The sequence below is a fragment of the Poecilia reticulata genome, chromosome 15 (assembly GCF_904066995.2).
Source record: "Poecilia reticulata chromosome 15, P_reticulata-male-v2, whole genome shotgun sequence".
In the NCBI taxonomy this organism is placed as follows: Eukaryota; Metazoa; Chordata; class Actinopteri; order Cyprinodontiformes; family Poeciliidae; genus Poecilia; species Poecilia reticulata.
The window spans coordinates 2646975-2664916 of NC_088844.1; the positions used below are offsets into that span (position 1 = coordinate 2646975).

At 40.8% G+C, this 17942-nt stretch overlaps 1 protein-coding gene across 1 annotated transcript in view; it reads left to right on the forward strand.

Moving 5' to 3' along the window:
• Window positions 1-17942, forward strand: part of LOC103476575 (pyridoxal kinase-like) — a 42944-nt gene that overhangs the window by 6838 nt on the left and 18164 nt on the right. The window contains exons 3-4 of the mRNA XM_008429031.3: window positions 5392-5446; window positions 17675-17779. Of these exons, the coding sequence (XP_008427253.1) occupies window positions 5392-5446; window positions 17675-17779 (160 nt within the window). The remainder of the gene's footprint in view (window positions 1-5391; window positions 5447-17674; window positions 17780-17942) is intronic.

Consider the following 17942-nt stretch of genomic DNA (forward strand, 5'->3'; position numbering starts at 1 on the left):
GGAAACTCAACCTATGGAAACACGGCAGTTTTGAAAAAAATGTTTGGTTGAAGGATGAGGTGGCTTTTTGGTTATATGGCTATTGGTGTGTTTACAAAGCTGTGATAGAAACATTTTTTTTCGCATCACACGAGTCACAGAATCACCAACTGTATGTTTCTACTGGTGGAAATGAAGAAGGAGATGACAGGAAGTGGCAGGAGGATGATGGTGACAGGGCGGCAGGTTTTTTTAATGACTCATCGTGTGAACAAACTTGTCTGATTTTAATTGTGTTTCTGTTTCACTGCAATTAAGAAATTGTGCTTTTTCGACATTAGCAGCTGGAGACATACTTCAGATTAATTTTGATGTTGTGGTTTCAACTTTTAGTGCTGTGGCAAACTCTTCTCAACTAATGTTCACCAGGAAATAACTTTACATGCATAGGCATATCTGTAATACAACTGTCCAAAAATATCCAAATGGTCAGCATTGCAGTCTTCCTCGCCACAGATTCTTGTACACAGTGGTAAAAGTAAAGAAATGAGGTCAAATCTGGCACTGTGGGGAATTTTGATTAAAAAAACAAGTGGCAGGTCAGTGAAGAGGCTGCTTAGCTTTCAGAGTAATGGCCGTGATTCAGCTGGTGTAAGAGAGAAGGGGAGGATGATGACGATGATGTCCACGAGCGTGCTGGGCATCCCTCTCTCCGAGCTGTCATAACGGAGACAGCAGCGTGAGGAAGACACGCTCTGATTGGCCGCCACAGGATTACTCCTAATGACGCGAAGACAAAGACGGAGCTGAGCTGCTGGGGATAAACTAAACAGAAAATCTGAGAAAGTAGAGACGATTCCCAGGATGGGTGACTCAACAGAGGGCTATTTTTAATTCTAAATGAATATCTTTGTTGGACTTTTATTTAAGTGCTATTCTCCTTCAAGATACATTTACCTAACGCTGGAATATATGCAATGTACATTATGCAGCAAAGGAAATTAGACGTATATCCATTATGGAGATGATCGGTTTTGGACGGGCGATGTGCCCTTATTGCATAATAAATACTGAAGAATGACTGATATCATTAACATACAGGGAAGAAGCTTTTAGTTATCTTGCTTTGCTAGCAAAGTCGTTAGCTAGCAGCTAGCTAATAGCACAACAACAACAGCCTAATGCCTGTATGATAAAAATACTGAATCGATAGATAAGAACAGTTTTTCCTCACCTGGCTGTCTCCTCCCACTCAGTATTTCTTCAGAGAAAGGCAAACGCAGAGGCCTGTCAGTGTCTGTTGTATTTCATTACCTATCTGCTTAAACCACCACTCCATGCTGAAGCAGAAACGATACTTCAACGTTTTCCATCATCTGACAAGTAGCAAGTCTACTCCACTTTATTCCCCAAAAACGTTCCTTTTCATTCACCAAAAACTGTTCTGTAATCTGGAACGTTCGCTACGTTGAGCTCCAGTTAGCCGCCTTATCTCACTGCGCGAGAGGCAACTGGGTCATGCGTCACGGGCAAAAGGTCAAAGATAACAAGGTGATCGGGGGCTTATTATGTCGTACAAAAAAAACAACAACAAAAAACAAATAATTTTAGTACATGTTATTATGTGTCAGAAGAGGGCGTAGGAAATAAAAATACCAAAAAAAAAATAAAAAAATGTTAAAAATTAAAAATTTGACCAAAAGGGCACTTGGGGGGCAAGGAGCAAAAGGGGCAGGTGCTCAAGCCCCCCCAGATCCCCCCCTCTGCACGTGCCTGCCATGATGCATATTTATTTGTTTGAAAAGGAGGTGGGTAGAAGCATAAACTTATCATACTCTACCCCTTTTGTTACCCCTTCAATATTTGAATTATCAGTACAAATATTTATTTTTAATAACATAAATTCAGCTTTATCTAAATTCATTGATAATTCACTTAAATCACTTTTTGTTTAATGTTTTTCCTTTTTGAACATGTCCAAAACCTACTGCAATTAACCTCTGGGATTAATCAAGTATATCCATCCATCCACCCACTCACCCAAAGATGAGACAAAACCAACATCATGTATGCATGTTGCTGTAAATGTGTGTTGGAATTTCTGATGTAATCTTGCTTAATATGGGAGTGTTTGCCTCAAATCAGGGACTTTACAGATGGGTTCTCCATATGAGAGAGTCACATGTGGGTACAGTGTACAGAAGGCATAAGAGTTAAAAAAAAGAAAGAAAAGAGGAAAATCTAGGCTATTTGATGTTCACTGCTACACATCTTAATATCGAAGAGTGTAACAATACAGTGTAAGATTGTGGAAAGTAGAGAAACAATCACTAAAAAGCAAAGACCACAATGACATGGTTTCCTCAGATGGTCCAGTTGGAAACAAAAAAAAAATCCTATGTTTTTCTGATCCTTGAATGCACCATATCTAACAGTTAGTGGTTTGGAGGTTTGGAAACTGCTGCTTGATTAGGAAAACTTGTAGTTAAACTGAAAGCAGGAAATGGGAAAACTTAATTTATTACAACAAAAACGTATTGTCTTCATCTCTAATAGAAAATGCCCATTATTTGTGTTTTAAATGTCAAACTGTTGTAAATAATTTCTGTTCAGTGCAGAATTATCCCATTCAGGTTAGATTAAAATAAATTTGTTAGTTATTGGTCTTGAGGTGATCAGATGGAGCCCTGAGTCTTTCATCCATGAAGCTCCAAAACAGAAGTCAGTTCTTTGCTAACAACCTGGCGTCTTTGTTGTTAGCTTCAAACCGCCGTAATCTCACATTGTTTACAAATAGTTAATAGCTTGAGCAATATAGTTTCTGCATACAAAACTGTTTGTTTGGTCTGAATTTTGTGGGTGTGTTTGTGCAGAAAACAGCTCTACTCAAATTCCATAAACTGGTTTTTCTCCCAGAAAAGCAGGATGGATAGTTCTGAGGAGAAATTGTCCAAGGCCGTGAGGAAAACACTGAACTCCTGCTCTGTTCTGGTGCGATGTAGTGGGCGAACATCCCACCAACACCTACACTTAAAATGAGATTTTGAACTTGTCAATCATTATTTCCTCCTCCTCTGAACTTCATCCATCCATTCATTTTCTTATGCCGTTGTCCCTAGTGGAGTTGGGAGTGTTGCAGGTGCCTATCTCCAGCGAGACATTTCGGGTAAGAGGCGGGGTACACCCTGGACAGATTGCCAGTCCATCGCAGGACAACACAGAGACAGACAGGACAAACAACCATGCACGTTAACATTCATATCTAAGGAGAATTTAGAGAAATACTGTACTGTTGGAGAAAGCTGGAGTACCCAGAGAGAACCCACGCACGCACAGGGAGAACATGCAAACTCCATGCAGAAAGACCCGGGGCTGGGAATCAAACCCAAGATTTTCTTGCTGCAAGGCAACAGTGCTTCCTCTGTTGCCTTGCAGCAACAGAGGATGTTGCTGCAAGGAGTTGCTACTAGAAGTTGTGAACTTCTAGTAGTTGTTCTTCTCTGTCATGGTTGCTGTGTTAACTGCAGACACGACATTTTGTTTTTTACATCTGGAAATTTTGCACATGTGCACAATGCTGTTGGACCAAAGATGATTCTTTTGCTTGCCGTCTTTGGCCACATTGCAGCGGTATAAAAATTCAGTTAACAAAATGAAACCTGGAGATGTAAGTATTATTAATTTAGTGCCATGCGCCACGAGAAAGGGAAAACAACGCAGAAGAAAGTTTCTCTTTTTTTTATCATTCACTGTCCTACACACAGACTTTTTGCCATTGCGATTGACTGAAAACAAAGCCACTAATGTACCAGGATTCAATACCATTAAACACAGAAACATTTCCCACACGAAGAACAGAACATTCAGTCCGTTACAGTTTTATGTTTTTAGGTTTGATGTTTATTTTGCTATTATTAATAAGTGACCTCCTGAACACAGTGATGGTTGTTTAGCTAATTTAAACACCTGCTCCATTGATGATCTGTCTGAGTTGGTGTGTTGGTTGCGTTTTTATTTTTTTTAACTGAACCCAAACACACAGAATTCCACAACACATCTACATGTTAAGGTTGTCAAAGTCAAGCTAGCATAACTGACCTGCTTCCCTCTCCCTCACTATTTTACTTTTAATTAAAACTTTTTCCTGACTTTATTTAGTTGTTGTAGTGTTATTTTACATATCTCATATACATTTTAAGATTTAGTGGGTTATGTTGACAACTTGACAGCTAAAACTAATTGTAGACATAGTTGCACAGCGGTTTTGTGGGATCTTCCCATTTCCCCCAGGCAGGGTTTGGGCTAAAGCGAGCATCCTGAAACTATGTGATCACTCTCCAACATTTTGACTTTGTTCCTACCACTCTGGTCCATGTTTATGCTACGTTCACACTGCAGCTAGAAGCGTCTTCAAATCTATTTTTCAGTCCCTTCTTGACACCTACCAGGTTTTTTAATAACTGCAGGCCCAAAGTTCCTGGTTTCAGCCATGTCACTTTTTTCACTCTCCACCCAGAACGTTACTCAGTGCTAGTATAGCTAGTCAAACTGACATGCTACTTCTTGTTTCTAGAGTCTGTCTCCTTCTCCATAAGTAGCGGAACTCCTTATTAGATATTAACTAAACGATCACCACGACAAAAAACAGCAACAACTCACAGTCTAATCCACAGTTCAGCCTTTCTTGTGAAGGTTTTACCTACAGCTTCATGTTTTTGTTCAGTACCTCACACGTTGAAAGTCACGTGCTGGTGGTGCTCATCCGGCAGGTTACCTTGCAGAAAGCACGCACTGCGCTCTCAGGAGCATACAAACGTCCCTCCAAGGTCAAAGTTAATTTGGAGTCTTGTTCTGGCTGGCAAGGGCAGTGGGATTTCCAGGGGTGTTTCTTCTCTGAAAGTCACAGTGAATTGAAAAGAACAAAGAGCCCATTCATTCTGCCCGCTTTAATCCAGTTAAACGAAGCTGTATGTGGATGAGCCGCAAGCCGGCCTCTTTCCACTCCGAAAGGACACCAAGTGCAGTTTTTTTCTTTATCTGCTCTGTAGATTTCTGCGTGAATGTTGGATTGTCATGTTTTTTTAAATCTCCCTTTCTTTTAGTTTGAATTTCACAGAATTAGCTGTGCCGTAATATTCCTTTTTTCATCTAGAGTTGGTTCTCTCTTAGCAGTTCCAGGGCATCGGGTTTTCTGCGTATTCAGCTATAAATACCCACACCTAAGTGCTGCAAAAATTAGACAGTGGGGTGATGGTGAAGCTTTTAGAGGCTACAAAAGTAAATAATGAAAAAGGGTAAGAGTTACATATGGGTTTGAGATGCTAAAACGTCCCCAAACACTTACTAGAAATGTTTGACTGGGGACATTTTGTTTCTGCTCTGATTCTCTTCTTTTTGTGTCTTTGTGTACAGGTTTTAGGGTTTGAGGTGGACTCCATCAACTCGGTGCAATTCTCCAACCACACAGGTTCTGACCGTCTTTCTGAGGGAATGTTTTGGGAGCGTATGGTATAGATGGATTGTGTGGGTGTGCATGAGTCAGTCAGTGCTGCTGAAGTCGTGATGAGGTTTTAGATTATTAACAGAGGTGGCTGCTGCTGAAACTGGGGGTGGAGAACAGGAAGGAGTGAAGTTTTTTCAGGTCAGCGAACAACATTTCAACTCCATAATACTGATGTACTCTAACTCTCTCACATTTTTTGCCAAAAGACAAAACTCAACTTTTTGGCATACATGCAACATGTTACATGTGGCAGAAAACTGGAGGTGGCACCATTTAAAGTGAGGTGTAATGGTCACTATTTTTTCACTTCCAAAACCAATACCACTATCTGAGGTTTAGTATCGGCTGATACTGATCCGACACAGAGAAACATTGCTGAACTGACTGAAACTGAAAAAAAAAATTTTTCTAGACTGACATAAATGAACTAAATTACATATTTATTGATAACTCTGCACCAGTAGCGCACACTTAAATACACCAATAGCTTCATAAGCTTGGTCAGAAATGTAAAAACAACTTTAATTTGTTCAGTCAAAGCAAATAAGAGTATAATAGCCAAGGTTAAATAAATAATAAAGCAACTAAAGCTGTCAAAAACAATAGGCTGACTATTTTTACATTTGACAAAGATAAACTGCAACAAATCTTCTTTCAAATGGTTCAGAAAGTGTAATAACTCGAAATATAATGTAAAATAAATAATATTCAAGCATAGAGTAGACTGAAAGATCTGCCCTTATGGATTGGGCGTATTGTCACCAACACCTAATCTAGATGGGGTTTTTTCAATATTGGTACCAATACAGATATTAATATTGGATCAGTGCATTTCTAATGGTCACTGCCATAAACATGATTTTACTGAGGTTGGTACTAAAATTGTTACCAGAAAAAATTAAGACATTTCTATTATTAGTGAAACACAGTTAACTTATTTCTGTACAGTTCACCTTTAAAGAACTCGTGAGTTATTTGTACACTGCAGTGTCAATTTCACAGCTCCTGGTCCAAAGCGACCTGAGCTTGTGTTTTTTGTGGAGTTTTATGTACCTCTTTCATGTTTCAAGTCTTGACAAAATTAAAATGTTAAAATGTTAAAGGCTAGTCTGGCATGATTCTAAATGTTCTCTGATATTTTGTTTTGACGCACTTTACAAAAAATATGCAATGACAATAGTCTCCAGGACTTGTTACTAATTGTAAAGTTTTATTGGATTTATTTTGTTGTGCAAACACCAAAGTCAGTATAAAAATCAGTAAATTAAATAAAACTGTTCTTTCTCCCCTCCTCATGCTTTTCATTCCTTCCTTCCTTGAATCTCCGTGTTCTTACTTCTTTCCTTCCTTGTATTTTTCAGTCTTTCCTAGTGAACTTTCTTGTATCCTTGTGCCCCGCCTTCCTTCTATCATCAATTCCTTGTATACCTCTTTCCCTTTCCTTATATTCTTCCTTCCTTTCTTGTTCCCTTGTATCTATTCTAGTTTAATCTTTTCTACCTTTCCTGTTTCATATTTAAAGCCAGAATGATATAGAAAAATGTGCCATATACAGAGCTTTTCTTTTTCTTTTTTTTTAGCATTTTAAAAAAGTCTGTAAAGGTGGAAACTTGAATCAGGAAAAGGTCTGACTCATATTGTTGACTGCATGGTGGTTTTTATGATTTTGTATTCTTGTGTTTTAATGATGTGAAGCACTTTGAACTGCCTTGTTACTGAAATATGTTATACAAACTAACTTCATTGATTGAAATGTATAAAAAGTTATCCATACCAAAATATACATGATTTTAGACTTTGAAAAACTTTGGATAAAATAAGTTACAACAATATTTAATTTCTTTAATTTAATTACTTTGGGCCCTTCCTTGGGCTGCCACCTTATCATGGTGGAGGGGTTTGAGTGTCCCAATGATCCTAGGAGCTATGCTGTCTGGGGCTTTATGCCCCTGGTAGGGTCACCTAAGGCAGACAGGTCCTAGGTGAGGAACCAGATAAAGCGCAGCCTGAAGACCCCTATGATGAGTAATAACATTGGACTTGGTTTTCCCTCGCCCGGACGCGGGTCACCGGGGTCCCACTCTGGAGCCAGGCCTGGATGTGGGGCACGATGGCGAGCGCCTGGTGGCCGGGCTTTTACCCACGGAGCCCGGCCGGGCTCAGCCCGAAGAGGAGTCGTGGGTCCCCCTTCCAATGGGCTCACCACCTGTCGGAGGGGCCAAAGGGGTCGGGTGCGTTCAGTTATGGGCGGCAGCCAAGGGATGAGCGGTCTGATCCTCGGCTGCAGAAGCTGGCTCTTGGGACGTGGAACGTCACCTCTCTGGTGGGGAAGGAACCAGAGCTAGTGTGCGAGGCTGAGAGGTTCTGGCTAGAAATAGTCGGCCTCACCTCGACACATGGCTCTGGTTCTGGAACCAGTCTCCTTGAGAGGGGCTGGACGCACTTCCACTCTGGAGTTGCCCACGGTGAGAGGCGCCGGGCTGGAGTGGGCATACTTGTTGCCCCCCCATTTGGGCGCCTGTATGTTGGGGTTCACCCCGGTGAACGAGAGGGTAGCCTCCCTCCGCCTACGGGTGGGGGGACGGGTTCTGACTGTTGTTTGTGCTTACGGGCCAAACAGCAGTTCAGATTACCCACCTTTCTTGGAGTCCTTAGAGGGGGTACTGGAGAGTGCCCCTCCTGGGGACTCCGTTGTTCTACTGGGGCACTTCAACGCTCAGGTGGGCAATGACAGTGAGACCTGGAGGGGCATGGTTGGGAGGAATGGCCCCCCCGATCTGAAGTCGAGTGGTGTTCTGTTGTTGGACTTCTGTGCTCATCACGGATTGTCCATCACAAACACCATGTTCAAGCATAAGGGTATCCATATGTGCACTTGGCACCAGGACACCCTAGACCGCAGTTTGATGATCGATTTTGTCATCGTTTCATCGGATCTGCGACCATATGTCTTGGACACTCGGGTGAAGAGAGGTGCGGAGGTGTCCACTGACCACCTGGTGGTGAGTTGGCTCCGGTGGTGGGGGAGGAAGCTGGTCAGATCTGGCAGTTTGGTGAGGCCATGGAGAAAGACTTCCGTGCGGCTTCGAGGCAATTCTGGTCCACCATCCGGCGTCTCAGGAGGGGGAAGCAGTGCAGCACCAACACTGTTTATAGTGGGGATGGTGTGCTGCTGACCTCAACTCGGGACGTTGTGGGCCGGTGGGCAGAATACTTCAAAGACCTCCTCAATCCCACCAACGTGCCTTCTGTTGAGGAAGCTGAGCCTGGGGACTCTGGGTTGGGCTCTCCAATCTCTGGGGACGAGGTCGCCGAGGTGGTCAAAAAGCTCCTCGGTGGCAGGGCCCCGGGGGTGGATGAGATCTGCCCGGAGTTCCTTAAGGCTCTGGATGTTGTAATTGTTGTGTTGGCTCACGCGACTCTGCAATATCGCATGGACATCGGGGGCAGTTCCCCTGGATTGACAGACTGGGGTGGTGGTCCTCCTGTTCAAAAAGGGGGACCGGAGGGTGTGCTCCAATTACAGGGGGGTCACACACTCTTAAGCCTCCCTGGTATGGTTTATTCAGGGGTCCTGGAGAGGAGGGTCCATCGGATAGTCGAACCTCGGATTCAGGAAGAGCAGTGTGGTTTTCGTCCTGGTCGTGGAACACTGGATCAGCTCTACACCCTCAGCAGGGTCCTGGAGGGTGCATGGGAGTTCACCCAACCAGTCTACATGTGTTTTGTGGACTTGGAGAAGGCGTTCGACCGTGTCCCTCGGGAGGCCCTGTGGGGGGTTCTCCGGGAGTATGGGGTACCGGGCTCTTTGATACGGGCTGTCAGGTCCCTGTATGACCGGTGTCAGAGTCTGCTCCGCATTGCCGGCAGTGAGTCGGGCTCGTTTCTGGTGAGAGTTGGACTCCGCCAAGGCTGCCCTTTGTCACTGATTCTGTTCGGTGACAAACAGAATCGGTTTGTCACCGACAATTCAAAGGTGACAACAGCCGACAACAGCCGAGGTGTTGAGGGGATCCGTTTTGGTGGTCTTAGGATTGCATGTCTGCTTTTTGCGGATGATGTGGTCCTGTTGGCTTCATCATATCGTAATCTGCAGCTCTCGCTGGAGCAGTTCGCAGCCGAGTGTGAAGCGGCCGGGATGAGGCTCAGTGCCTCCAAATCCGAGGCCATGGTCTTGAGCCGGAAAAGGGTAGGGTCCTGCCTCAAGTGGAGGAGTTTAAGTATCTGGGGATCTTGTTCACGAATGAGGGAAGAAGGGAGTGGGAGATCGACAGGCGGATTGGGGCAGCGTCTGCCGTGAAGCGGGCACTGTACCGGTCCGTCGTGGTGAAGCGAGAGCTGAGTCAAAAGGCGAAGCTCTCGATTTACCGGTCGATCTACGTTCCCACCCTCATCTATGGTCATGACCGAAAGAACGAGATCCCGGATACAAACGGCCGAAATGGGTTTCCTCCGCAGGGTGGCTGGGCTCTCCCTTAGAGATAGGGTGAGAAGCTCGGTCATCTGGGAGGGACTCAAAGTAGAGCCGCTGCTCCTCCACGTCGAGAGGAGCCAGTTGAGGTGGCTCGGGCATCTGGTAAGGATGCCTCCTGGACGCCTCCCTGGTGAGGTGTTCCGGGCACGTCCCACCGGGAGGAGGCCCCGGGGAAGACCCAGGACATGCTGGAGGTACTATGTCTCTCGGCTGGCCTGGGAACGCCTTAAGAGTTCCCCGGAGGAGCTGGAAGAAGTGGCTGGGGAGAGGGAAGTCTGGGCCTCCCTTCTGAAGCTGCTGCCCCCGCAAGATAAGCAACAGAAAATGGATGGATGTATAATTACTTTGGGATTAAAAAGGTATTTTTAAAGTTGAATAAGTGTAAAAACTCTGTAGGTTGATGTACTTAGAGTTGGAATCATTTTTTTTCCAAAACATAAAAACGAATAGGATTTCAACAACATTGAGCTACTTAATTACCACCGATGTACAAAGTGAAAGTTTCAACTCTTTAACAGGCATGCTTGTGGCAGGAATTGTGTTTAATTCCTCAGAAACTGACTGGTGATGTATGATCGTTGGATGGTTCTGAGGGTCGTTTGCATCATCCTGTCTGCTTGTGTCACTTTACTTGTTTTGCTCTAATTGCCAGTCCTTTGAATGAACAATCTGCACTGTGTGTTCTTGAACTCAGAGGTGGCCTCAGCTGATGTTATTCATCCCAGCAGAACTTAAAGAATGAACCAGCAGTGGGCTAAGAAACAAGTAGTTTGTTCAGCTGTTCCCTCAGAGAAACACAAAGCATATTCAGACCATAAATGTCTTGTCCTTGTTCCATAATCAAGTGATCAAGATTAGTCAAAAAATGTCCAGATGTTTTTGAATATCTTTAATCTTATCAATGCTGACTACAAAGACTTTGATATCATCACTTTGTCAAAATCTTTTTTTGCCAAGTTATTTAAAAAAATAAATAAATAAATTCCCAAATCACTTTGGCAAAAATTGACATGGGCCATTATTTTTGGAAGGCAACAAAATAAAATATCTGTGTTGGTCAAAAATAAATGCATGTGTTGAGATACAATAAACATAACTTTCCCAAATTTTGTTTGGAATAAAAGTAAAATGGTGTCTGATAAATTAGCAATTTTAAATTATTTTAACGAGCATTTTATTTCTGTTGGCTCTCTATTTGATGATTTAAATTTATTCGGCCCAAATATAAATACTGACGAGCAGTGTATGAATAATGACTGTAACTTCACCACTTTTAATTTCTCCCCTATTTGTTCATCTGAGGTTCTCAGAGAATTGAAAAACATAGATACCAAAACGTCAGCAGTGCCAGATAACCTGGATCCTTTTTTTTTTCTAAAATTAGCTGCAGAGTTTATAGCAGAGCCATTCTCTCATATTTTTTATCTAAGTCTAATATCTAATAAAATCCCTAGTGTCTGGAAATTAGCATTTGTTTTGCCTCTATTCAAGAGTAGAGAATTGTCACAGGTAAACAATTACAGAGCAATTTCTTAACTATGTATCCTAGCAAAAAAAAATAAAAAAATTAGTTGGAGATCAATTGAAGATTATTTTAGATTCCAATTGTGTTTTACAAAATGTGCAGTCTGGTTTTAGGAAAAAACATAGTACTGTTACTGCCACTTTAAAGGTTATTAATGATCTTATTCAGGCTCTTGATAACAAAAAGCATTGTGTTTCTCTGTTTATTGGTTTATCAAAGGCATTTGACACAGTAAATCACACGCTTTTAATTGATATTCTACACAGCATTGGGCTCTCACATCAAGCTACCAAGTGGGTAGCTAATTACCTGTTAAACAGAACCCAGAAAGTTCAATTGGCTGGCTTTACTTCCTCTATTCGTACGATTTTAAATGGTGTCCCACAGGGCTTAGTTCTTGGCCACTTTTATTATCTATTTATATAAATAACTTGTGTGAAAATCTGTCAAATGCTTTCTATCATTTTTATGCAGATGGTTTATTAATTTACTGCTATTCATCACTTGTACAGGAAATTCAGTATTTGCAGTCTGCTTTTAATGTAGTTCAAACCCGCTTACAAACTCTGAAATTAGTTCTGAATGTGGATAAGACAAAAGCAATGGTTTTTTTCACACTCTAGGAAACTACCAGAAATCCCTCTATTGCTTACAACTGCTGTAGGAACACAAATTGAGTTGTCAGTAATTATAAATATCTTGGCTTTATTTTAGATAAAGAGCTTTCTTTTAAAAATCACATAGCCACATTGTTACGAACACTGAAAATGAAGATTGGGTTGTATTACCGAAATGGATCTTGTTTTTCTCTTAAAGCTATAAGTAAATTGTTAGCTGCAACATTCCTGCCACTCCTGGATTATGGCGATGTTTTATATATGAATACTTCGACCAAATGCCTTCAATCACTAAATACTGTTTATCATTGTGCTTTACGGTTTGTAACCGGTAGCAGAAGTCTCACACATCATTGTGAGTTGTATGGCCTCCTTTACCGTACGGAGAAACAATCACCTGATGTTCCTGATTTATAAATCTCTACTCGACTTGGCTCCAGCATACTTAAACACTCTTTTACATAGATCTGTTAATTCCCATTCTTTACGTTCTAACAACATTTTTCTTTTGCATGTTCCACGTTTCCGAACTGAAAAAGGGAAGCAAGCTTTCAGTGTGATGCTCCTTCAGCCTGGAATCAGCTCCAGTCTGAACTCAAGATGTCAGAATTGATTTCACTGGACTTATTTCGAGCGATTCTTAAAAACAGGCAAAGAATCTATTTTTATCTATTCTTTTAAACAGTGTCACTGTTTTTAAACTGTTTTACACTATTTTACACTTGTGCTATGTATTAATTAATTTTATTTTGTAACCAGGTTGCTGTGTATTGCAGACTTCTGCCCAGGTAACTCTTGAAAATGAGATCTGAATCTCAACGGGGTTTACCTGGTTAAATAAAGGAGAAAAAAAAAATCCAGAATTCCCCCCAAATTTATTTGCAGTCCTATTGTGATAATGATAAAAATGACGACAAAAAACTACTTGATTTCTTAGCACACTGCTGCGCTACAAACATAAATGCTGATCTTGAAAGACATTTCTATTTGAAATAAGTTTCTTCAGAACACCGCTTACTCAAAGAAGTGTGATTTACACCACTAAACTGCACATAGACACTTCAAAAAATCATATATTTCAATTTTACAAATTTATTTATTTTTTTTGCTTTTGTAGAAAAAAATAAAAGTAAAAATAACATTAACATTTTAGTCAGTTTTTTTTTTTACAATAACTAAAATGTATTGCGGCAACAATGACAAGAAATGCTTCACAATAAATGAGCGACACGATCAATACACACATTGAGAAATTAAATCTTTAATGTTTTAACTGCCTATTGCTTCAGTTAAAACTTCTGTTGTCACGAGGAACAATGTTAGTGAAGTAGCCTGGTGCTGGCTGAGGGTAAGCATAATTGTGTAGTGTTGCTGTATGGGTGAACTCTAGGAATGAAGCAACCATATATAGAGATAATTTACAGAGTTTGTGGCTCCACTGTTCTGTTGTGGTCTCTTTTCATTTCGCTCATAATCACAAAATTGTCCATCAATCAAGATAACTTATTTGGGATGATCTTGGCTTGAGAATTAAACAGTCGATTGTTTAAAAATTGGTTACACTACCTTTGGACGTTAAGTTTGTTAGGATAGCACGTTTCAGAAGCAAGGCAGTTCACAGGGCTTTACACCATGAACAACAAGCAGTCACCAACAGTGAAACAAGCACTGTTTTTTAAATTAAATCTAACAAAATAATGAAAACTGAAACTGAAAAAACATTTTTAAATTAAATTAATAACGGCAATTAATGGAAAAAAAAAACTATAACTAACTGGAAATGTATTGTGTGTTTATAAAACTAGCTAAAACACACTGAAATTATAGATATACTTTATTTCTGTGTTTATGAAAATATTAGCCCTTTGAACTGATGTGAAATAGATTTTAGTTTTCCGCCCACACACAGTATACATCAGATGTTGGCAATTTGCAACACTCAATATTCCTCTTGGTGGCATTTATGCTAGTCTTCAAAAGTGCAACAGCAAAGATTGGGAGAAAAACCAGAGTCAGTTGGTTGTTCAACAATCAATCACATTAATTTGAAAATGGTATCTTCTGCTGAGTATTTTTTAGTCAGTCAACAAATACATAATCACTTTGGTGATTTTTAGGTGTAGAATTCAAGAAGATCAAAGTAGGATAAAACTAAAACTACTACTATAATAAAAACTAAGCTAAAATTAAACTATATTTATTTAATAAAAACTAACAGGCACACTCTAAAAACTATTTGAAACTAACTGAACTAGACAAACAAAATGTTACAACTAAAATGTAATGAAAAGCCCAAAACTATTATAACCCTGGAAACAATGAGTAGAACATTACATATTTGTCAAATTCCATTATCAAAATCACCAGATTTTGATAATATGATGATTATTATAATTTAATATGTTGATCAATTTTCCATATACTACTAATCAAGGGCAGTTCTGAACAGGTGGGTTTTTAACCTTGATTTAAATGAACGCAGTGTTTCATGTGTACAAAGATGTATAACTTTCAATGTATTGACTTTCAACACATCTGATACTGTAGCTTAGCATATAGACTCTCTGTCAGCACAGATGAAGATTCACTCACCACAGCATGCTAAATGCTTACAACAGCTCCAGCGGCAGGAATGCCCAACCTACTTTTGGATTAATTAATTTAATAACTATTTTAACATTTTGGAGCACTTTCAGAGTGCATATAAAGAATTGTTCGTTCATCCCCAGATTGTCATTAAAGACGATGTCACATTAAAACCCCGTTCTGACAGAAGCATCCCAATACACATGTACTATATAAAATAGAAACGCAGGACAAAATATTACACAAGTAAGTGGTTAAAAATGTCAATACTAAAAATCTTAATTCTGTTTTTCTATTTCACAATTCAACTGTTGTGTTGATTTAAGCTATCATGTTTAAATAGATATCTCTAACTTTGTTCACAAAAAGAGCACTGGATAGTGCGTGAAGGAGCACCAGTTTTCCATTTCTTCCCAAATTAGTTTTTTGGCACAAGTTCTGACATGATATTGAAATAAAAGCTTTAGGGTCATTTAGATCTGTTATTAAAATTTAATAAACATAAAAAAATCATAAGAATCTCTGTTAATATGACAATAGCTATTTTTTTTCTGTAGCTCACATAGGGAAAAAGTAATCTGTCCTCTGTGTGAATTTGAGTGACCTTAACATAAAGATGCCAGAGACTTGCTCAAATTTAATCAGATCTTCTGTATTTGAAACCATGATTTGCAATTTCTTCATGGAGAGTGTATAATTTGATGTGACATATTGAAGTAGATACTTGGAATCTGAGAGGCTGCAGAGATCAAGAGAAAAAAAAACCTAAATGAGAAATGTAATCGACAGTGATTGCATTGTCGATTAGACGAAGAAGGAATGACACATATGAAGATAGAGGGAGTGACGCGCCACAGCAGCAAACAGCAGGAATTGCGACAGCAACATTTGATGACGACAGAGGCAGCCCTTATCTGTTAGCCTGCCATCAATTTTTTCCTCTTACTCTCCCTCTCTTTCGGGTGCTCTGAATGCTCATCTGTCTTTTTTAGCCCCTTTGGCTTTCTCCTGGCTTGTTGCTTAGCAACCAAATTCTCCACCACCATGTGACTTGGCTGTGACTCACCTGTAGCTGCGACATCATCGGCCTGCAGCAAACATGTCATGCGCAGACACCCGCATATGAACCCAGTTTGGGTGGTGCCCATGAAACATAAATGTGACGACTTATTCAAAATCTCATGTTTAGCAGACAGAAGCTACATATAGGGACAGCATAGGTGTTAGTGGAAGGGTTTTTTCCTGCTACACCAAAATCCATGTCCTTATCTGAGCAGATGTCATTGTGTGCACAGCAAGTTTTTCATATGAGTGCATTCATACGTCTGCTCTGGATTAAAAAAGTTTGATACTTTGATATCAATTACTTAAAACAACTGTTAGGAACAAGTTAGGATTTTCTGATAGGTAAACAATAACTACTTTACATTGAGAGTAGAAGCACGAGAGAGCATGGGGGCAGCAATGCCAGCATATGGAGTCATTGAGGTCCTTATTCATCAGAGCAAGTCTTATGCATCAGAGACAGACACTGATCACACTGGCCTCATGCTAGAGGTAAAATTTCATCATGCCTGCCCTACATTGCCGGAATACTGAGTTATTTTAATTCTTAGTTTTATGTCTGTTGTACCTCCCTACTGCTCCGACTTCAACCAAAAGGATCTCACCAAGCATTAAATAGTTGCTGTTCTGCTTTCCGGTTCTTTGTTAATGAAAATTAGGTTTTGTTGGGCCCCTTGTGGAAAATTACACTTTCCTGGAAGGAAGAATGTAGATCTCAAATGTTAGGATATGCAAGTTTCTGGGAAACCAAAGAAGTTAAAAGTTGGGGTTCTTACAAGAAGGGGCAGATGATATGAGACTGGGAACTACATTACTTGATTTTCGTCATTCAAGTATGACAATGACAACTGATTTTAGCAGTTCAGCATGACCAAGCAGGGCCCTTAAGCAGAGAGACTTCCCTCTCCCAAACCACTTGGACCAGCTCCTCTGGGAGAATCCCAAGGAGCTCCCAGGCCAGCTGAGAAACATAGTCCATCCAGTGTGTCCTGGTTCTTTCTTAGGGTCTCCTTCTGGTAGGATATGTCTGGAACACCTAAGCAGTGAGGCAGCTCAGCTGCTTGTATCTGCAATCACATTCTTTCAGTCACCATCTAGAGCAGGGGTGCCCAAGTCGGTCCTCGAGGGCCGGCAGCCTGCATGTTTTAGTTCTCTCCCTGGTGGTAGTAACAACCTTTCCAGCATGTCAATGTTCTTCTTAGGTCTTCTAACGAGCCATCATTTGATCCAGGTGCGTTAAACCAGGGAGAGAACTAAAGCATGCAGGATGCCGGCCCTTGAGGACTGACTTTGGTCACCACTGATCTAGAGCTTGACACCATAGATGACGATAGGAACGTAGATCGACCGGTAAATTACAGGCCCTGCTTTTCTGCTCCGCTCTCCCTTCATGACAGATAGACACGTTGTTCGCATTGCTGCAGATGCCACATCAATCCACCTGTTGATTGGTCCGGCAATCAATGGGTGGATTAGTGTTGATTGCCACACCAATTAACACCAAGCAGGAGTCACTCCTGAACAAGACCCTGAGATACTTGAACTCCTCCACTTTGGGCAGGATCTCGTTACCAACCCAGAGAAATAACTTTGCCCTTATCCACCTCTTGGATTTGGAGGGGCTGATTTTCACCCCAGCCACTTCACACTCAGATGTACACCTCTCCAGTAAAAGCTGGAGATCATGGTCTGATCTCTGGCATCACAGAGGTTGGCAAGAAGGTGGACACATTTCAGGTAGCACTTTATAAAGTTCGAATTAGGACTCTTCAGTTTTTGAACAATAAAATTGATATGAAGATGGCATACTCGGTGGTGAACTGATTTGAAATAATGTTGGTGTTTCCTCGTGGAGATTGTAGGATGGACTTGATCCAGATTAAAGAAGCTCAATAAATACATCTGATCCCTTGTTCTTTTCACAGGTTATTCTCACTGGAAAGGCCAAGTGTTGACAGCAGATGAGCTGCACGTTCTTTATGAGGGAATCAAACTGAACAACGTACACCAGTATGACTATGTATTAACAGGTGAATGTTTCTCTTTTTACTTTTCACTCGCGTGTCCATTGGTAATGATTTGGAAATGAGTTTTTCAGTCAACCTTAACTTGAGGTACACTTAGGATTTGTTGTGCCTGTGGAAGAGTTGTGCATTTCATCTATGTTTTTTCCCTCTCTACTGTTTTAATGTT